Here is a 22151-nt window from a genome sequence, read left to right on the forward strand (position 1 = left end):
TATGGCCTTGTAATATGAATGGTTAGGCATCCCCCAAGTAGGTAAATAGAGTCTATGTATATGTGTAAGAGATCATATAGGTAGGGAATGGTGTCTGTGTTTCTACTCAGTTATGTGTTTCCTGTGAAAATATCTCTTATCCAAACAACAAAGCAGAGTAATAGGCTTTAGAGTATAGGCTTTAGAGTTTGACAGACCTAGGTTCATACCATGGTTCCACTGATAAGTAGCCGTGAAGCTGCCAATTACTCAACTTCTCAAACCTCAGTATTGTCAACTGTAAAACAGGAATAATAATTGTGCCTACATGTTAACCTCAATCATTCAATATTTACTGAATGCCTTCTAAATAAAGTGCCAGGCACTGTTTCTAGGTGCTGGGAATGAAGCAGTAAACAAAACAAAGTTCTCAATCTCATACAACCAATATCCTATTAGGGAAGACACATTGTGAACAGTCAGACCAATGGGTGTATAATGTAAATGTAATTTCAGAGAATAACTATGAAGTAGGGAGTAGTAAGGGTGGAGGGTGACTATTTTTAATTGAGGAGTCGGGATGGGTTTTCCCAAGGAGTTATTAACATTTGAATAGAGATCTGAATGAAATGAGAGAGCAGGATGTGACTCTGGAAAAAGAGTGTGCCAAGCTGCGTGAACAGCAAATGCAGAAGTCCTGAAGCCAGAACCAACTTGGCATGTTCACGGAACATCACCAGCGTGGAGTCAACCCGTAACTGGATATCTCTACATACTGTCAAGCACTCCTTAAAATTCCTGTCACGGTTTCCAGTTCCTATGCTTCTTATCTCTTTGGTTGCTCCTTTATTGATTCTGTGTCTACTGACCTTAAGTTACTTACTCTATGAGAGGAATAGTGCTAGGGTGACACAAGGACAAAATGATCTCTAATCTCAAATGGAGAAGATAAAGAAAGTACACAGCCAACTAAAGCAGATCAGACTAATTGATAACACAGAAGCATAAGTAGATCTCAGAGCACAGAGGAAGAAGTCTTTCTTCCTGACTTGCGATCAAGGGTGAGGATGGTTTCACAAGAAGCTATAACTTTGATGAGTTTCATAGAAAGATTAGGAGTTCAGCAGATGAAGAATGACAGCAAAGCAAGAACAGCATCATGAAAGCTGTACCTTTTCACTCATGTTTTCTGCTCCCTCCTGTTCATGCCCTGATAGTCATGATGGAGTTACTCTTTGTTCCTGAATGTGTTGTACTTTTTCACCATGAAAATGTTGAGTCCTTAATTTAGGCCTTTTGACATATAAATTACATATATGCCCATTTAAAGTAATCAGGACCCTCCTAATTATAGTTATGTAATATACCCAAATGATTTTCATGTATGCCCTTAAATGTTTAGTTATCTACAACTATCTACATCAATATTGTTTTTTATCTCTGATAGCTAACGTAGTCTCTGTTGTTTATATCTTTGCAGTTCATTTCGGTGTACTTTGACAAATATCCCACAGACACAGGCTTTACTGAATAAAGCTAAGCTTCCTTTAGGATTGTTGTTACATCCCTTCAGAGACTTAACGGTAAAGTAACATATTTTAAAATATTAGTGGGTACTGACCTGTGTACTTATGTGCGAGGTATTCAGATTGTATATTTTCTTAGAATTTTTTTCATTTTCTGTCATTTGAAGTTAGAATTAATCATTTCTGTCAGTTTCAATACAGCAAACATTTTCTGTCACCTGCTTTGCGACAGGCCTTAAACTAAGCACTGGTAAATACAAAGATAATTAAGTCACTGATGTTGCCCCTAAGAAATTCTTATCTAACAGGGGACAAAGATAACCCAAATAATTACAGTGCAAATAATTACAGTGCAGGAAAACTAATACATGTAACTAATCAAATTCTATGAAGTAACTTAGGTGGTGAATATAGTATTGGAAGGGATTTCCTCTGGGTACAGTAGCAGACTTTTCTACAAGTAATGAGATCTAAGCTGGATTTTGAAAGGTTAGTAGTTTTAGAAGTTGGAAAGGGCGTAGAGCATAGATAAACTTTAGGAGTTCTTTTTTAAACATAAAGGAAACACCAGCAATGATATGCATTTAGGGAGGAAAACCGTATGATTGTTCCCAACTGTATTAATCAAATAACCTTTGTAATAATAAAGTTTAAATGCTTCAAGTCTATTGAATTAAAACATTACTTTTTAAAGTTTCCACAGTAAAGTTTACTTTACCTAGCTTGCTGGATTTTTACACATACTTCTGGTATTTCATTGCAGATATGTTGAATTTAAATTAAAATATCTGAACTTCAGAAATAACGTGTATCCAGATACATTCTATTTATACTTTAAGTTGCATTTCTCCCTCACACATTTTTATGACTGTGGTTTTCTGCATTCATCGCTACTGAGTTTCTTTTACTCTCATTCAACCAAAAAATATTTATTGACTATCATGCTGGGTGCTGAGGATACAGAGGTCATTGCTTCCTCGTGGAGCTTTCTTTCCTACTAGGATGTATAGAAAGGAGCAAAGTGAATAGAAAATAAAATAATTATAATATGCAATAAGTACCTTGAATTTAGATTTTCTTTATTGAATATTTCCTCACCTTATGGAGAAGTTTAGCTGGCAGCCTCCATCTGGTGGCCACAAACCCCTGGTGTATCGTCTGGGTGGATGAGCTCTATTACTTATCTCATTAGTGCCCCCAAAACCAAAAGTTCTCTGTTATTACCTGCTTTCCTTTCTTCTGTCTCCTAAAAATAGGATATTCCTCTGCACCCAGACATCCTTGAATTTATTCATTCAGTAAATACTATTTGATCACCTGTAAGAAAATTGCAACCTTTATCGCGAAACCAATATAGTTAATTTCCCATATACATAGGTGAAATTTTTTTTTTTTTTTTTTTTTTTGGCTGCATTGGGTCTTTGTTGCTGCGCACGGGCTTTCTCTAGTTGCAGCGACCGGGGGCTACTTTTCGTTGCAGTGCGCGGGCTTCTCATTCTTCTCATTGCAGTGGCTTCTCTTGTTATGGAGCATGGTCTCTAGGCACATGGGCTTTAGAGCGCAGGCTCAGTAGTTGGGGCGCATGGGCTTAGTTGCTCCGTGGCATGTGGGATCTTCCCGGACCAGGGTTCGAATCCATGTCCCCTGCATTAGCAGGCAGATTCTTAACCACTGCACCACCGGGGAAGTCCCCGAAAATTTTTGTCTAAATACATATTCCATATGTGATACCTTCTGGAAGTATATACACTAAATTGGCAGCAGTGACTTCCTCTGGAATGTAGAATTCTGGATAATTTTTTATTTTCTTATTTTCAGTTAAACATGTTTCCTGATTTTTTTCACAAATGATATGTAGTTATATAATAAAAATTATTTTTGTGAAAAAAATTAAGTACAAAAATAAATGTTTGTGTATGGATAGGGAGGAAAAAAGCCAGAAGGAAATATACTAAAATGTTATCAGGGGTTAATTCAGGGAGATAGAATAATATGTATCATATTTTCTAAATTTCTTATATTGAATAGAAAGTTCCTTTCCCAAACTAAGCATAAAGAGATGGATAGTGTTTGAGGCACATTGTGTTTGGTTTCTCGTGGCCACAGTCCCCAACAGGACTGTGTGGCTGTCTAACAAGCAGTGTCTTGAGAGTCTGTTACCAGGTGCAGGCAAGCAGCAAAGACAAAGGCATTTTTATATGGCGCATGTTTCTTTCTCACTCTTGTTCCTTGAGTTCAGCTGATAGCTGAGGTTATTCTATTTTCTTGGCCAACCAGGCTTTTCTTGTCTGCCAGTAACTTTCATTACATTTGGTTTGACTTTATTTTAGTGTTATTTTATAGTTTGCGACAGAAGAGGGAGAAAACTTGATAGCTGCTTGTGTTGCTCAGTGCACCACTGGATTTTATTAAAATGTTTCAATTTCAAAACACAAGTGTGGTTTCTGTTCTGCATATGGAGCAGAGCAGTGTGTGGTCCATTTTCCTCTGGAGTGCTTTTTCTGCTACAACAGCTTTATTTTATTTCCTAGCAATTACCAGTGATAACATCCAATACCATTGTGAGGTGCCGATCTTGTCGAACATATATCAACCCTTTTGTATCCTTCATTGATCAACGTAGATGGAAATGCAATTTGTGCTATAGAGTTAATGATGGTGAGTTTCAGATTCTTAAAATAAGTGTGTTTTATATTTTAAACATTTTGACATTTTTGCCATTATCTGGTCTCTCTCTCCTCATTGCTTTAAAAACTTCCATGCCACTTTTAATGGAGAGAATACAGGCTAGGGACACTTCGTTTTGGCTGGCCAAGGGAATAATTGATAATGAGGAGAGTGACAGGGAGGGGAAAGTAAAAAGAATTCGTAAAACCAGCAGTGAAGGCCATGCAGATGAGATCATGCAGACTAATTATGCTTGACCCTGACAAGTTAAGGTTGTCTTCTGTTTGTACATTTGGTTCATTCAACTCAGTGTGGATCTCTGCCAGTATGTGTGAACACATGTGTGCATGTGTATCTGTTGTCCCCTTTAGTCATTCTTAGGTCCTCTTCGTATAATTGCTTTCGAATCTGTGTTTCTGTCTGATTTCTTTTCCATGTCATGTGATATAAGAAATAGGACACAAGCCTAAGAAGCAAGATTACTTGTATCCTGGTTTTCTCATCAGATTTCAGTAAATAAGTTTTTTATCCTTCCGGTTTATTTTTTTAAAGAGGGCTTAAGGCATTAGTTTTTATCATTAGATCTTCACAGAACTGTTGTAAACCTCATAAATATTGATGATAGAGGAGTTTATTTCTCGGCATGTATATGTGTTACTAAATTTGTACTGGATTCCTAATCTTATCTAGTTCCTGAAGAATTTATGTATAATCCCCTTACCCGATCTTATGGAGAGCCTCATAAACGGCCAGAAGTTCAGAATTCAACCGTGGAGTTCATTGCATCTTCAGATTATATGGTAACTATTCAGTGTTAAAATTAGTCGTGGGATGCAATTGTATTGGTCATTTGTAATTTGCTGTTAAGTGAATTCTTGTTTAAATTTTGAAATTGTCCATAGTATGAATTTTTTGAAATAGTGCTGAAAGTTTATACTTAATAAATAGAAAGCTCTTTGTAAAGATTACTTGATCTCCTAGAAGAATGCAGTTATATCACTAAGAAACATCGGTAATGTTTCATGATGAGCACTAGCATCTACAATTTGTTGTCATTTTGATTTGATTACTTGCATGGAATGAATATAAATATTCTTTTTACCATTTTCCTTAAACAGAAAAACTCGTGTTTTTGCCAAAAACTGCCATTTTCACGCTCTTAAAGATACCACCATCTTACTGGTTCACCCAGTACAGATATCAAGATAAATGGATATTAACTTGCATCTGACTTTTCTCTTTCCACTTCATCATAAAATTCTACCTGTTTTTTAATTATACTGATTCTTCAGATCTCATTCTTCTTTTCCGCTTACAAAAACAAATTCTTTGCCTAAGTTCTGCTCATTTCTTTATTATTTCTACTCATTTAAAATATCTGTATAATAACTTGCATTTCTTCTGTGTCCTCACTTCCAATCTTTGTTGTCTGCATAAATGTAAAATGTTGCTAGTGGGAAAAGGTGAATAGGGACAGCTAATGTGTATGAAGTTCCTGGTGCTTGACCCATTTCCTTCTTTATTTCTGTGATTTTTTTTTATGATCCTTTGTGTCCAATTTCGCATCTGCCCAACTACTGTTTTCTCGTCTATTTCCATATTAATATGTTTTCCATTTTAACTCATGGTCACTTTTACTCTCAGCTTCTTCTTCACAACTTATTATATTCCCAACTCTGTTCTGGCTCCTTAGGAATCAGTCTAATTGAAGTGGTGAAGTAAGAAGTAATCTTTAATTTTTAGCATATGACCTATATGATTCTTGATTGGCATATCTTCCTTTTTTTTTTTTTCCGAATACACTCAGTAAATATCCAGTAGTATTTGTGATATAAAAAGAATAAATTATACCTACTAAATACGTTACATTATTTCTATTCCTTTCAGCTTCGTCCACCTCAACCAGCAGTTTACTTGTTTGTTTTAGATGTGTCTCATAATGCAGTGGAAGCTGGATATTTGACAATTTTGTGCCAGTCACTGTTAGAAAATCTAGACAAGTAAGAATTTTTTTTACTCATTTTGTGTGTGTGTGTGTGTGTGTGGTATGTGTGCGTGTATGAAGTGTTTATTAGCAATTTATGGGGTTGGTTTTTATTAAGTTTGATTTCATTCATTTGTCACTAAAAGAGTACGTCCTGGCTACTTTAGAATAAAGATCCTGCTACTTAGATTATTATGATTTATGACTTGATATCTGATTCTTAAAACCATAAAAGTTTTAATACTTGGTAAGGAATTTAGATCTCATCTAACTATCTCTCTGACTTAGCAGATCTGAGCACTGGGACTCAGAAAATTCAACTTAGCCAGGGTATCAAGAGAGAAATGAGAGAAATCTAGCTGTAATTTATGCCTGAGCAAGGAGTTTTTCATAAGATAGTTTAAAATGTGCTAATGAGAGAATGAGCCAAATAAAGGGAAGGAGGGAATTGATTTTGTGCTGAATATTTCAGGAAACCAGAAACTGAACAGGCGCATTAGTAAGGAGCTTTATTGTGGAAGTGGAAACAGAGTATAGCATAGGGTACTTATACTTGGTTTTAATTCCTACCTGTGTGTCTACCAGTATTAGTCATGAAGGAGACCCGTAAATAACTTAAAAAATGAACCTTCCAAATCTCTGGAAAACAAAGTTGTTTATACATTTCTCTTTCTACTCCAACACTCATAAGAAATATGACTTAAGATCGTTAGTAAGAGTAGTTTCCTATTGCAGTGATTCTTGACATGTGTAGAGGTGTAGGGGTGGTTATGTATGAATATTTTGTCAGAAGTACTAGGTTATTCCAAAAGGTTCTTTTCCCCCATCTTCCATTTGAGTTTGAGAGTCCTTGCTCTACTGAGTGCTAGCTGTTGCCACCATAATTGCATATCACTGATCTTGGCCTGTGAATAAACTGATAACATTGAGACATTCAAGATTAAAAACATCCATAGACATTAAATGATTTGCTTTTAGATTCTGTTAGTAACTTGGAGTTCTCATATTTTTATCCTTGATTGAAGCATTTGCCCTTTTTTAAGTCTCAAGTGCTTAATTCGGACATAACTTCAGCATTGTGTGGCAATGGAAGACCCTCTGCAAAGAAATAGTTTTGTTTTTTTTGCGGTACGCGGGCCTCTCACTGCTGTGGTCTCTCCCATTGCGGAGCACAGGCTCCGGACGCGCAGGCTCAGCGGCCATGGCTCATGGGGCCCGGCCGCTCCGCGGCATGTGGGATCCTCCCAGACCGGGTCACGAACCCGTGTCCCCTGCATCGGCAGGCGGACTCTCAACCACTGTGCCACCAGGGAAGCCCCAAGAAACAGTTTTGAAGACTGAAGAGTTAGCTTGCTGGAAAAGTATATGAGAATATAGCCCTAGAAATAGGAGCCAGTCCAACAAAGATGAGTGACTGTGAATTCAGTGGACTATGCAAAGCCAAAAAGATAAAATTGGGAATGAAAAATAGTTTTTAAAATTATCATTTCTTTCTTTAGGCTTCCTGGAGATTCACGAACAAGAATAGGATTCATGACCTTTGATAGCACTATTCATTTCTACAATTTACAAGAAGGATTATCACAGCCTCAGATGTTGATTGTATCTGATATAGATGGTAAGCAGTGAATAAAATAAAACTCTGTTTATTAATAAAACAGAATTTTGGAATTAAGCCTACTTTATTTTACAGTACATCTTGTTGTAATGCTATATGGATAATTTAGCCTACTTTGGTATTTGTTTTAAAATAACTGTTTTCCTGGAAAATACTTGATTCTAAGTTTTTTATACCCATGTGTGTGTACTTATACATGCTCGAGCACACACACACATATAATACATACAGCGTATATATATATTTAATAAAGCAATATTATGGTACCCGTTAACATGTATGGCCTTAGAAAAACTAAGATTTTTTAATTCAAAATTCTTTTGGCTTATTTATCATTTGGTTAAAATATATGTTTTCCCTATAGATGTTTTTCTACCTACACCGGATAGCTTACTTGTGAATCTGTATGAAAGTAAAGAGGTGAGATTGATTTTTTTCTTAAAGTATTTCTCTTACTTCAACTGATTACTAAAATGCTGAACATGTGTTTACTTGGTGTATATTAACATTGCAGTAGACAATGTAGGTAGATATCTGTTGACTACTCACTTTACAGTCCTCCAAAATGCAGTGGCACGTACTATACTCTGGAATGTTTTAAAGAATAATATTGCTTTGCCTTCTCAGTAATTCAATTTTTAATCTTTGTTTTCCCAGCTTATAAAAGACTTATTGAATGCATTACCAAATATGTTCACCAATACAAGAGAAACACACAGTGCCCTGGGTCCTGCGCTCCAGGCTGCCTTTAAATTAATGTCTCCAACAGGTGGCCGTGTGTCTGTATTTCAGACACAGTTACCTTCCTTGGGGGCAGGACTTCTGCAGTCCAGAGAAGATCCTAATCAGAGATCAAGCACAAAGGTATTTTATATTAGTTTCTCTGTCATATTTAAGATTGTGTCTTCTACCTCTATAGACCGTGTAATTGTTTATTCTATTTTTCTACTTCATTGATAGTAAAAAAAAAAAAAAAGAAAACTGGTTTTCTTTTTAGAGAGTTTAATTCAATTATTGTTTTGTTTTTGTGTTGCAGTGTGTTCTTTTTATTACTTTGTTTACAAGTCATAGAAATTTAGAATTATCTACTCTAACCCTTTCATGTTACAAATGGGGAAACAGATTAAATGGTCTTGCCAAAAGTTATTAAGTATTTTATGGTAAAGATGTGACTTGATTTTCTGACTCCACTGCTCTTTTCTATTTCACAAGTGATAATACTTACTAAATCTGAGATATTATAATTTAACATGCACATACTAACAAACTTTTTTATTATAAAGGTAATATAAATCATTGTATAAAACTTGGAAAGTGGAAACAAATATAAGTCAATTATCTCACTGTCAGGATAATAGCATTTAGTTATACAAATACAAATAAGCATAACTGGGTATCATACATTATTCTATATTTTTTAAATGACTTTTTTCATTGAAGAGTACATAGCATTTTCTGAGGTCCCTAAAAATTCTCCTGAAAAAAATGTTTTTTAGTAAATGTGAAAAACTTGATTTAATTAATTGCCTGCTAGCTGTTGAATAGTTGTCGCCAGTGTTTTCACTATTAAAAAAAAAAGAATATGAGGCTGAATATTACTAGGGTTTTACATGAAGATTTGGTCAGGGTATTTTAATCCCTATTTCAAATAATAAATGAACTGGGACAATGATTTTTGTTCCGTGCATAAGTTTTGTCTGACCTCAACTTATATATGTATGAAAAGGCCATTACAACTAGTTATGAGTATGAATTAAACACGTTTAATAGTGTTATAAATCTTTAGCCATGTATTCGTTTTTTCCGTAAGATAAATTCCTAGAAGTGAAATAATTGGATCAATGAGTATAAACTGTATTTAAATTACTATTGTATTCTACTTACTGGGGGTTTTATCAACCTGTACTCTTAAGGACTCATCTTCTAGCCACCATTAAGTATTGTTGCTTTTTTATTCTTAACCAATTTGCTAAAGAAGAATAGCACTATATTGTAATCCATTACAAAGTACTGAGGTGTTTTGAACAGAGCAAAGTGTTTACTGATTCTTTGATACAGTTTTAGGGTTTTTTTTCTCATTTAACTTCCAGAAATGTCCTCTATCTGCCTGGGACTCAAAAGCTTAAGTATCTCCTCCATTTTAAACTCTGATATAATAGTCATACACTATAGTTAAGAAGATTGAAACATTTTGTTGTGCAATGTAGCATAGTAATTAAGAACTTGGAGCCCGGCTCTTGCATTCTTAACTCTTCTCCAGTGCCACCTCCTCAGCTCAAGTGTCCTCATACCAACAGGAAAAACTTTCCTTAATCTGTTATTCTCTCATGTTGTTATGTAACAGTATATGTACAGTAATGGGTAACAGCACTCACTCTGGAGCCAGACTTCTTGGGTTTATTATATTCCAGCATCTACCACTGAATGACAATATAATTGGTCGAGTTACATAATCATTTTTTTGGCCTCAGTTCTCTCATCTGTAAAATGTTGGTAACTCTATGAGATATATGTTATTATGAGGGTTAAATAATTTATATAAACATCTGTGCTGGCACATAAGTGCTTTATAAATGTTAGCGATTGTTATTATCCTCATAGGAAATTTGTGCCAACTACCTAGACATTTTAAAAACTCCTTAGTTTGATAGGGGGACAGAGGATATCCTCTTCCTTATTTTAACAGACAGAAATCTATGCATAATTCCAGGTTTCTAGCTCTTACTTTATGACCTGTTGATTTAGGTTGTACAGCATCTTGGCCCTGCAACTGATTTTTATAAGAAACTTGCTTTAGATTGCTCAGGGCAGCAGACTGCAGTGGATCTGTTCCTTCTAAGTTCACAGTACTCTGATCTCGCTTCTCTAGGTAAGGAGATATCATTGTGTTTATCTGTTTACATAAACATTTTTAGCATATAATTAAATCTAAACTCTTTACTAAGAGTTCTCAATAGTTTGGGGAGAAAGATGTGAATTAGATAATGTCTATGAAAATTACCCGTAAACTTTAAAGCACTATACACATATAAAATGCTATTATGGGCTGTTGTTGTTTTTTTCAAATACAATTCCTTTACCATTCTGCTCAACAGTAAATTCATTATGTATTTTACAAATGTTTGTGTTTCTCAGATATATATATTATCCCCATTTTGGCCACTTTAGTTTTTTTTCACTACGAGTTAGATTTCTTCATAATACAGAATGTGCACTGCTATTGGACAAGTAGAATATTATTGTTTCTGTAGCTAATACTTATATTTCTCTCTAAAGCTTGCATGTCCAAGTATTCTGCAGGGTGCATCTATTATTACCCATCTTTCCACTATACTCACAATCCTTCACAAGCAGAAAAGTTACAAAAAGATCTAAAACGATATCTCACAAGAAAAATTGGATTTGAAGCTGTTATGAGAATAAGGTGTACTAAAGGTATGAAATTATATAAATTATACTTTATATTATATACTTTTGTCAAAATTAATAAGCATTCATATACTGATGACCTTTGACTACCTATAATGATCATAAAGGATTTTCTGCTTGATCCAGTTAGCTATACCCTGTTTTAAATATAGTTATTAAATAATTGCCGAATTTTTTAAGCAATTTGAATAAGTGGGCAAAGGTAATGTTTTGCTTTATTAGAAAGAACCCAAGAGAAAGTCCACATTGGAGGTGATTTCAGAAGAATTTGAGGAATAGGGAAGATCTTAAGTGAAAATCGTCAGATTAATAACCTTTGCCTTCCTAATCATTCAAATGGTCTTCAATTTACATTATCTCTTTTATGTGAATGTTTGCTGGAGGGATTCTCATCCCTTATTTTAATTCTTAAGTAAGTTGTATAGTAACCTTCATTTGTTTAATTTTGTACGTTAGGTCTTTTTTGTCTGACTTCAAATTACCTATAGGAAATTTTGTCTGACTTCAAATTTTGTCTGACTTCAAATTACCTATAGGAAAATATTATAAGATCGTCAATACAAGTTAAATGTGTAGCCTCCTTTTATATAACCTGCATTGGTGTTTTTGAATTGATATTTTAGAACCTCCACCAACAATCCAATACTACTCCCCAGTTATCCTTCTGATTCAAAATCAGAGATATTTTTTATTTTAAAAAGTAGCTTTAGGGCTTCCCTGGTGGCACAGTGGTTGAGAGTCCGCCTGCCAATGCAGGGGACACGGGTTTGTGCCCCGGTCCAGGAGGATCCCACATGCCGTGGAGTGGCTGGGCCCGTGAGCCATGGCCGCTGGGCCTGCGCGTGCGGAGCCTGTGCTCCGCAGCGGGAGAGGCCACAGCAGTGAGAGGCCCGCGTACCGCAATTAAAAAAAAAAAAAAAAAAAGTAGCTTTAGCCTGAGGTAAAGATACTAATGTTACCTCATCTTTTATAACAAGTTTTCTCTTCTGTAGGTCTTTCCATGCACACTTTCCATGGAAACTTCTTTGTCCGTTCCACTGATTTGTTATCCCTCGCCAACATCAATCCTGATGCTGGATTTGCAGTACAGCTGTCAATTGAAGAAAGTTTGACGGATACTTCCTTAGTGTGCTTTCAGACAGCCCTGTTATATACATCAAGCAAGGGTAATGTTAACAGAAATGAAATATAACCTGCAACAGTAATTCTCCCCTCCTTTCACGTGCTGGGAGAATAGGGAGAAAGAATGAACACCAGTGGGAAGTAATGGAATTTATATTAGTTAATCAAATATATGTTCCATTCTTTTTTTAATATTCATTTTTGAATCTTTAAAGATATCTTTTTTGACTTGTGGAAGATTTGTATTCTCAGGATCATGCTATTATAATAACTCATACTAAATCTACCTGTGTCATCCTGAGCATTATTTCTTTCCCCATAACATAAGAAATTCTGCACGGCACTTCAGGCCTACATTTGTTATTTCATAGTCTAAGTTTTCTGATATTTTATTATGTTGCGTATAATTTAGAGTGAGTGATATTAAGATAAAACCAGAACCTAATGTTCGACTATATAAAAAATACATGTTCATAGTCTTTGTTCAGATTTGGAGAATGTTTAATTTTCTTTAAAACATCTTTATTGTAAAACTTTGTTTTTGTGTTTCAAAATCAAAATTAAATGGTTATTTAATACAATCAAAACAATAGCTTGAATAATATTTTGACCTGTCTGCTTTCTTTCTTTCTTGGTCTAATGTATTTTGCAATGACATGGATCCATCCTTTCATTAGGTGAGCGGAGAATTAGAGTGCACACACTTTGCTTGCCAGTGGTCAGTTCGCTAGCAGATGTATACGCAGGGGCTGATGTACAAGCTTCCATCTGCCTCCTGGCAAACATGGGTGAGTAAAAAAGTGAAGCAACAGGTGAAATATATTTTCCTGTCCTAAAAACTGAAACCTGGGCATTTTTTTTACCCTAGAAATCCCTTATTTAAAAAGTATATGTTTTGGGCTTCCCTGGTGGCGCAGTGGTTGAGAGCCCGCCTGCCGTTGCAGGGGACACGGGTTCATGCCCCAGTCCGGGAAGATCCCACATGCCGCAGAGCGGCTAGGCCCGTGAGCCATGGCCTCTGAGTTTGCGTGTCCGGAGCCTGTGCTCCGCAACGGGAGAGGCCACAACAGTGCGAGACCCGCATAACGCAAAAAAAAAAAAAAAAAAGTATATGTTTTACATTTTCATTTGCAACAGTGTGAATTGGACTGTTCTTATATTTCTTATTAATTCTTTAGTTTAAAAATTATGTGTGGGATTCATAATCACTAATAACTGGTAACAACTCAAATGTTTTTCAAATGGTGAATGCGTGAACAAATTATGGTACATCCGTATAATGGAATATAACTCGGCAATAAAAAGGAATTAACTGCTGATATGTGAATGGGTGTGACTCTCAAAGGCATTATGCTAAGCGAAAGAAGCTAGACTCAAAAGACTACATACATATGATTCTATTTATATGACATTCTGGAAAAGTGAGAATTGCGGGAATGAAGAATAGATAGTGATTATCAGGGTTGGTAGCAGGGGGAGGATTTCACTACAAAGGGGCAGCCACAGGGGATACTTTTAGAATGATGGATCTTGATTGTGGCAGTGATTACATGGCTATGCATTTGACATACATATATGACACTCTGAAAAGTAAATGTTACTATATGTAAGTTTAAAAACTCCTTTGGAGAATTAGTATAACACAGTGTTTTGTTTTTAATGAATTTACCTTTTAGATGAATGTAGAGGTAAAATGAACCTTGTTATTTTCCACGTATTCCTGGAGAGAGATAAACTTTATTACTCATTTTGGGAAAAAGTTTAATAACATTTACTAAGTATCCCAATATTTTAATTATCATTTTTATCCTACATTTCAAATTAATTATACTGTAACTATTTTTCAATAATTGTTTTATTTTTAATATTTGGGCATTTGTATCTCTGTTTTACTAAAATATGTACCTGGAGGAAAATAAGTTCCACACTGATATCTGGCTCTTCATTGTCTATATTTAGGGAACCTGTGTTTAGTTTGCCCTCTTTTTTTGTTGACCAAGGAATGCTTTGACAGAGAAGATATTAGAGGATCGTAAGGGATAATTCAGGTTGCAGAACTTGCATTGTTTATGCAGAAAAGAACGATGCTTTATACACGTGACTTCTGTTTGAGTAATGAAAAGATACCCAGAGCTTTCTCAGAAGCAGATGGATGGTACATCTTCTCTAATATCAATAGCAATTAAGTGTTTTTAGACTTAAAAAGATTAAAACAAAAAGGTCCAAAACAATCTAGATTTGTTCTGATTGTCAGATTTATTCAGATTTAGTTCCAAAATTGTCTAATGAGCAGATTTTTTTTTTTTTTAATGGCTGCACTGCACGGCATATACATGATCTTAGCTACCCAGCCAGAGGTTGAACCCACACCCCCTGCAGTGGAAGGCTTAACCACTGGACTGCTGGGGAAGTGCCCAGATGCTTTTAAATTGAGGGAGCAAGTGAAATGTATTTTTCTAACCTAAAAATGGAATTTTTGTTGCTTTCTTAAATATTGCATGTAAATTGTATCTCATAGTATTCATTGGCATCTAATGATTAAATTCTTTTTCATTTTGGTTGCTTTATAGCTGTGGATCGATCAATTTCATCAAGTCTATCAGATGCAAGAGATGCCTTAGTGAACGCTGTGGTGGATTCATTATCTGCATACGGCTCAACTGTCTCAAATTTACAGCACTCTGGGTTGATAGCACCCAGCTCCCTCAAGTTGTTTCCTCTCTATGTTTTGGCCCTTCTCAAGCAGGTAGTTCTCTATATACTGTTAGATTTAATAAAGTCTTTTGAAATTCTTGATACATACGTGAAAAATGAAACCTAGGTTTTCTGAGGGATTTTAAATATTTGATTAGCCAATTATACAGCTTAGCATTGGAAAAGTTTTGAACAGGAAAAGGTGAGTGGGAAATGATGGTATACAAATACATGATGAGTCTCATACAGCCATATGCTCTCAGTCTAACATGTGGGAGCAGCTTGAATAATGGTGTGCGTATAGCGCACTCGTAGTGTGTGCTCCTGGAAAGAGACTTGACTGTTCATGGAACATCTTCCCAAGTCTTAGGCACCACAATAGGTGTTATATATACATCATCTTATTTAATCCTTACAGCAGCCTAGAGAGGTGAGTAGTATTTTCCCTGTTTTTCTTATGATGACAGTATAGCTTTGAGAAGCTGAGTTACTTGCTCACATACCTACCTATTGAATGTCAGAGCTGAAAATTGAATCCAGGCCTGTCTGCTTTGAAGGCTGCGCTTTTTCCATGACTGACGGTATATATTTGTTTTAATATTTGTCCACTATATTTATGTTTTACTGAAAAATGTGTATCGTTTTTCCATGTAGAAAGCATTTAGAACTGGTACAAGCACACGCCTGGATGATCGTGTATATGCCATGTGTCAGATAAAGTGTCAGCCACTTGTTCATCTAATGAAAATGATTCATCCCAACCTATACAGGATAGACAGACTGACAGATGAGGTATGATTTTTTTTTCAATGTGTTTGAAACTTTTTAATTTAAATTTATTTGGGTGTCTTGATTCTACAGCTAAGGTAGTAATGTATTATTAACAATTTCTTCCATCTGTTTTTCCCCTGTGGTAATAATACATTAAATAAGGACACTAACTATGGATTTGATTGGACAATATGACTGTTAGATACTGTCATAGTTACAGAGTTTTCAAAAATAGTTTCATATGGGAAGTAATTCACCTTGTGGGTTTGCTTACATTTACTGCATAGGTATGCTGTAGAGTGGGCAGTTCCATCTATATTTTGAAGATATTGACTGTTTCTGATGTGATCGGAGTGAAACTTTGATTATATTATTGTAAACCAAATCTGGTATCCAACAGTATTTTTTTTTTTTTTTTTTTTTTTTGCGGTACGCGGGCCTCTCACTGTTGTGGCCTCTCCCGCTGCGGAGCACAGGCTCCGGACGCGCAGGCCCAGCGGCCATGGCTCACGGGCCCAGCCGCTCTGCGGCATGTGGGATCCTCCCGGACCGGGACACGAACCCGTGTCCCCTGCATCGGCAGGCGGGCTCTCAACCACTGCGCCACCAGGGAAGCCCCAACAGTATTTTTAATATGCAAATATGTAATGTCATTTTTCTTCCTTGTGATAAAATTCTGCTATTTGGAATCATCTCTGTATTTTGTTACTAGAGGAATGTAAAAAAGTCCTTTGCAGCAGATTTAGTAGTCATACTTTTAACGTATCCTGATCCCAGAAGGGAAGGAAATGGACAGGTCATTTTACATATTCATGTTTTTATCTTTTAAATTTGAATACATTCAAGAGTCTTTTAATTTAAATACATCTGAGCACCTTGATTCTACAGCCAAGGTGGTAATGTATTATCAATATAGTTGGCCCTTGAACAACGAGGCAGTTAGGGGCACCAACCCCTGTGCAATTGAAAATCTGTGTTTAACTTTATAGTCAGTCCTCTGTGTCCTCTGTTCTGTATTCAACCAACTGCAGATCATGTAGTACTGTAGTATTTATTTACTTATTGAAAAGAACTGCATATAGGTGGACCCATGTAGTTCAAACCCATGTTGTTCAAAGGTCAACTGTAATTTTTTGCATCCTACAAAATTCTCAAGTGTCATTTTCCAGTACTTCATAAAGAGCTAGTGGCAGTTAGCTTCCAGCCTGTAATAATAGTAATGTAAGTACATTCACATTCCATCTTTTTCTTTTCAGGGTGCAATACACGTTAATGACAGGGTGGTACCTCAGCCACCTCTTCAAAAATTGTCTGCAGAGAAACTGACACGAGATGGTGCTTTCCTTATGGACTGTGGCTCTGTAAGCACCCACTACTGACAAAAGCTTAACACTTCCAGCTGGCAAAAGGAGAAACACTTACAGGGTCCAGCTCTGTTATCACAGATCAGGCAATGAAAGGTGGATTAGGAACTCAAAGGCAGTAAATTGGTAACTGGCACAGGTGGTCAATTTATTTAAGAGGAGTAAAGAGATAAATTCCTGTCTTCAACGATTTTACCATCAAGAATCATAAAATTCAAAGGGACCTTAAGAATTTATCTAGTTTAACTTGATCCATTGTCTGAAATGCCATTAATAATTAGGAGTTCAGGAGAGATCATTGGACAGGGTGGTGGTGAAGGGTGTCAGAATGGGCAAGATGACTTCATAAATGATTCCTTGTGAGCAGGAAAGGGATTCTGATAGCCACAGTACGGGGTGGGGCAGGAATAGGGTAGGGATGGGAGGCATTAGTTAAAGTACAGAGACAGTAATTGAAATGACGGAACTAGTGGGTAGGAAATAGAGAAGTCAGTTATCCTGGTTGAAGCATTACATTCGTGTTGGGAAAAAGGTAAGGAAAGCAATAAAATATGTTTTATGAGAAGCCTTGACATTTAAGCAGAGAAGATATGAACCACTCTAGATTCCTGAATGTAGATTCCAAATGTGCCAGTTACAGGTTTCCTTTTTTACTTTCATGTTTGTTCGTACTTGATTTGAGTTAGTATACTTTGCCTCTTTTATGCTTGATAATTTTGAGAAAAGTAGCTATACTGGGTTTCTGATTAGGGAGTTTTAATAATTTTGTTGTTATTTTTAGGTTTTTTACATTTGGGTTGGAAAAAGCTGTGACAGTAACTTTATAGAGGATGTGCTCGGGTATCCGAATTTTGCATCAATACCACAGAAAATGGTCAGTGGATTTTGTGTACTTGTTTAAAATTTTTTTTGTGAGATAAAATTCCCATGAGTCACATTTTAACCATTTTAAAGTGTACAGTGCATTAGTTTTTAGTATATTCACAATGTTTACAACCACTTCCAGTATCTAATTTCAGAGCATTCACCTCAAAGAGAAACCTATAATCCCCCAGTTATTCCTTTCTTTTTTTTTTAATTTTTGAATTTTATTTTATTTATTTTTTTATACAGCAGGTTCTTATTAGTCATCAATTTTATACACATCAGTGTATAAATGTCAATCCCAATCGCCCAATTCATACCACCACCACCACCATCCCCCCACCGCTTCCCTGCTTGGTGTCCATACGATTGTTCTCAACATCCGTGTCTCAACTTCTGCCCTGCAAACCGGTTCAGCTGTACCATTTTTCTAGATTCCACCTACATGCGTTAATATACGATATTTGTTTTTCTCTTTCTGACTTACTTCACTCTGTATGACGGTCTCTAGGTCCATCCATGTCTCTACAAATGACCCAATTTCGTTCCTTCTTATAACTAATATTCCATGGTATATATGTACCACATCTTTATCCATTCGTCTGTCAATGGGAATTTAGGTTTCTTCCATAACCTGGCTATTGTAAATAGTTCTGCAATGAACATTGGAGTGCATGTGTCTTTTTGAATTATGGTTTTCTCTGGGTATATGCCCAGTAGTGGGATTGCTGAAGCATATGGTAATTCTATTTTTAGTTTTTTAAGGAACCTCCATACTGTTCTCCATAGTGGCTGGCTGTATCAATTTACATTCCCACCAACAGTGCAAGAGGGTTCCCTTTTCTCCACACCCTCTCCAGTATTTGTTGTTTGTAGATTTTCTGAAGATGCCCATTCTGACTGGTGTGAGGTGATACCTCATTGTAGTTTTGATTTGCATTTCTCTAATAATTAGTGAACTTGAGCAGCATTTCACGTGCTTCTTGGCCATCTCTATGTCTTCTTTGGAGAAATGTCTGTTTAGGTCTTCTGCCCATTTTTGGATTAGGTTGTTTGTTTTTTTAATATTGAGCTACATGAGCTGTTTATATATTTTGGGGATTAATCCTTTGTCTGTTGATTCACTTGCAAATATTTTCTCCTATTCTGAGGGTAGTCTTTTCACCTTGTTTATGGTTTCCTTTGCTGTGCAAAAGCTTTTAAGTTTCATTAGGTCCCATTTGTTTATTTTTGGTTTTATTTTCATTACTCTAGGAGGTGGATCAAAAAAGATCTTGCAGTGATTTATGTCAAAGAGTGTTCTTCCTATGTTTTCCACTAAGAGTTTTATAGTGTCCGGTCTTACATCTAAGTCTCTAATCCATTTTGAGTTTATTTTTGTGTATGGTGTTAGGGAGTGTTTTAATTTCATTCTTTTACATGTAGCTGTTCAGTTTTCCCAGCACCACTAATTGAAGAGACTGTCTTTTCTCCATTGTATACCCTTGCCTCCTTGTCATAGATTAGTTGTCCATAGGAGCGTGGGTTTCTCTCTGGGCTTTCTATCTTGTTCCATTGATCTGTGTTTCTTTTTTTGTGCCAGTACCATATTGTCTTGATTACTGTAGCTTTGTAGTATAGTCTGAAGTCAGGGAGTCTGATTCCTCCAGCTCCATTTTTTTCCCTCAAGACTGCTTTGGCTCTTCAGGGTCTTTTGTGTCTCCATCCAAATTTTAAGATTTTTTGTTCCAGTCCCATATAAAATACAACTGGTACTTTGATAGGGATTGCATAGATTCTGTAGATTGCTTTGGGTAGTATAGTCATTTTCACAATGTTGATTCTTCCAATCCAAGAACATGGTATATCTCTCCATCGGTTGGTATCATCTTTAATTTCTTTCATCAGTGTCTTAAAGTTTTCTGCGTACAGGTCTTTTGTCTCCCTAGGTAGTTTTATTCCTAGGTATTTTATTCTTTTTGTTGCAGTGGTAAATGGGAGTGTTTCCTTAATTTCTCTTTCAGATTTTTCATCATTAGTGTATAGGAATGCAAGAGATTTCTGTGCATTAATCTTGTATCCTGCAACTTTACCAAATTCATTGATTAGCTCTAGTAGTTTTCTGGTGGCATCTTTAGGATTCTCTATGTATAGTATCATGTCATCTGCAAACAGTGACAGTTTTACTTCTTCATTTCCAATTTGTATTCCTTTTATTTCTTTTTCTTCTCTGATCACAGTGGCTAGGACTTCCAAAACTATATTGAATACTAGTAGTGAGAGTGGACATCCTTGTCTTGTTCCTGATCTTAGAGGAAATGCTTTCAGTTTTTCACCATTGAGAATGATGTTTGCTGTGGGTTTGTCGTATATGGACTTTATTATGTTGAGGTAGGTTCCCTCTCTGCCCACTTTCTGAAGAGTTTTTATCATAAATGGGTGTCGAATTGTATCGAAAGCTTTTTCTGCATATGTTGAGATGATCATATGGTTTTTATTCTTCAATTTGTTAATATGGTGTATCACATTGATTGATTTATGTGTATAGAAGAATCCTTGCTTCCCTGGAATAAATCCCACTTGATCATGGTCTATGGTCCTTTTAATGTGTTGTTGGATTCTGTTTGCTAGTATTTTGTCGAGGATTTTTGCATCTATAATCATCAGTGATATTGGCCTGTAATTTTCTTTTTTTGTAGTATCTTTGTCTACTTTTGGTATCAGGGTGATGGTGGCCTCATAGAATGAGTTTGGGAGTCTTCCTTCCTATGGAATTTTTTGGAACAGTTTGAGAAGGATAGGTGTTAGCTCTTCTCTAAATGTTTGATAGAATTCACCTGTGAAGCCATCTGGTCCTGGACTTCTGTTTGTTAGAAGATTCTTAATCACAGTTTCAATTTCATTACTTGTGATTGGTGTCTTCATATTTTCTATTTCTTCCTGGTTCATTCTTGGAAGGTTATACCTTTCTAAGAATTTGTCCATTTCTTCCAGGTTGTCCATTTTATTGGCATGGAATTGCTTGTCGTAGTCTCTTAGGATGCTTTGTATTTCTGCGGTGTCTGTTGTAACTTCTCCTTTTTCATTTCTAATTTTATTGATTTGAGTCCTCTCCCCCTTTTTTTTGATGAATCTGGCTAATGGTTTATCAATTTTGTTTATCTTCTCAAAGAACCAGCTTTTAGTTTTATTGATCTTTGCTATAGTTTTCTTTGTTTCTATTTCATTTATTTCTGCTCTGATATTTATGATTTCTTTCCTTCTGCTAACTTCGGGTTTTGTTTGTTCTTCTTTCACTGGTTCCTTTAGGTGTAAGGTTAGATTGTTTATTTGACATTTTTCTTGTTTCGTGAGGTAGGCTTGTATAGCTATAAACTTCCCTCTTAGAACTGCTTTTGCTGCATCCCATAGGTTTTGGATCGTCGTGTTTTCATTGTCATTTGTCTCTAGGTATTTTTTGATTTCCTCTTTGATTTCTTCAGTGATCTCCTGGTTATTTAGTAACGTATTGTTTAGCCGCCATGTGTTTGGTTTTTTACGTTTTTTTCCCTGTAATTCACTTCTAGTCTCATAGCGTTGTGTTCAGAAAAGATGCTTCATATGATTTCAATTTTCTTAAATTTACTGTGGCTTGATGTGTAACCCAAGATGTGATCTATCCTGGAGAATGTTCCATGCACACTTGAGAAGAAAGTGTAATCTGCTCTTTTTGGATGGAATGTCCTATAAATATCAATTAAATCTATCTGGTCTGCTGTGTCATTTAAAGCTTCTGTTTCCTTATTTATTTTCATTTTGCAGGATCTGTCCATTGGTGTAAGTGAGGTGTTAAAGTCCCCCACTATTATTGTGTTACTGTCAGTTTCCTATTTTATAACTGTTAGCAGTTGCCTTATGTATTGAGGTGCTCCTTTGTTGGGTGCATGTATATTTATAATTGTTATATCTTCTTCTTGGATTGATCCCTTGATCATTATGTAGTGGCCTTCCTTGTCTCTTATAACATTCTTTATTTTAAAGTCTATTTTATCTGATATGAGTATTGCTACTCCAGCTTTCTTTTGATTTCCATTTGTATGGAATATCTTTTTCCATCCCCTCACTTTCAGTCTGTATGTGTCCCTAGATCTGAAGTGGGTCTCTTGTAGACAGCA

At 35.9% G+C, this 22151-nt stretch overlaps 1 protein-coding gene across 5 annotated transcripts in view; it reads left to right on the forward strand.

Moving 5' to 3' along the window:
- Positions 1-22151, forward strand: part of SEC24B (SEC24 homolog B, COPII component) — a 94035-nt gene that overhangs the window by 66485 nt on the left and 5399 nt on the right. For 4 of the 5 annotated variants that reach the window (XM_027103484.1, XM_027103485.1, XM_027103486.1 and 1 more), the window contains 15 exons: positions 1460-1562; positions 4037-4163; positions 4863-4972; positions 6060-6172; positions 7656-7774; positions 8139-8194; positions 8432-8638; positions 10520-10643; positions 11051-11209; positions 12196-12369; positions 13003-13113; positions 14896-15071; positions 15674-15811; positions 17047-17151; positions 17936-18028. In XM_027103484.1, the coding sequence (XP_026959285.1) occupies positions 1460-1562; positions 4037-4163; positions 4863-4972; positions 6060-6172; positions 7656-7774; positions 8139-8194; positions 8432-8638; positions 10520-10643; positions 11051-11209; positions 12196-12369; positions 13003-13113; positions 14896-15071; positions 15674-15811; positions 17047-17151; positions 17936-18028 (1915 nt within the window). Of the gene's footprint in view, positions 1-1459; positions 1563-4036; positions 4164-4862; positions 4973-6059; positions 6173-7655; positions 7775-8138; positions 8195-8431; positions 8639-10519; positions 10644-11050; positions 11210-12195; positions 12370-13002; positions 13114-14895; positions 15072-15673; positions 15812-17046; positions 17154-17935; positions 18029-22151 lie in introns of all 5 variants that reach the window. The other variant, XR_003432238.1, reaches the window with a different exon arrangement.

The sequence above is a fragment of the Aethalodelphis obliquidens genome, unplaced genomic scaffold, assembly GCF_003676395.1.
Source record: "Aethalodelphis obliquidens isolate GAN/ISIS:26980383/991018 unplaced genomic scaffold, ASM367639v1 scaffold6, whole genome shotgun sequence".
Classification (NCBI taxonomy): domain Eukaryota; kingdom Metazoa; phylum Chordata; class Mammalia; order Artiodactyla; family Delphinidae; genus Aethalodelphis; species Aethalodelphis obliquidens.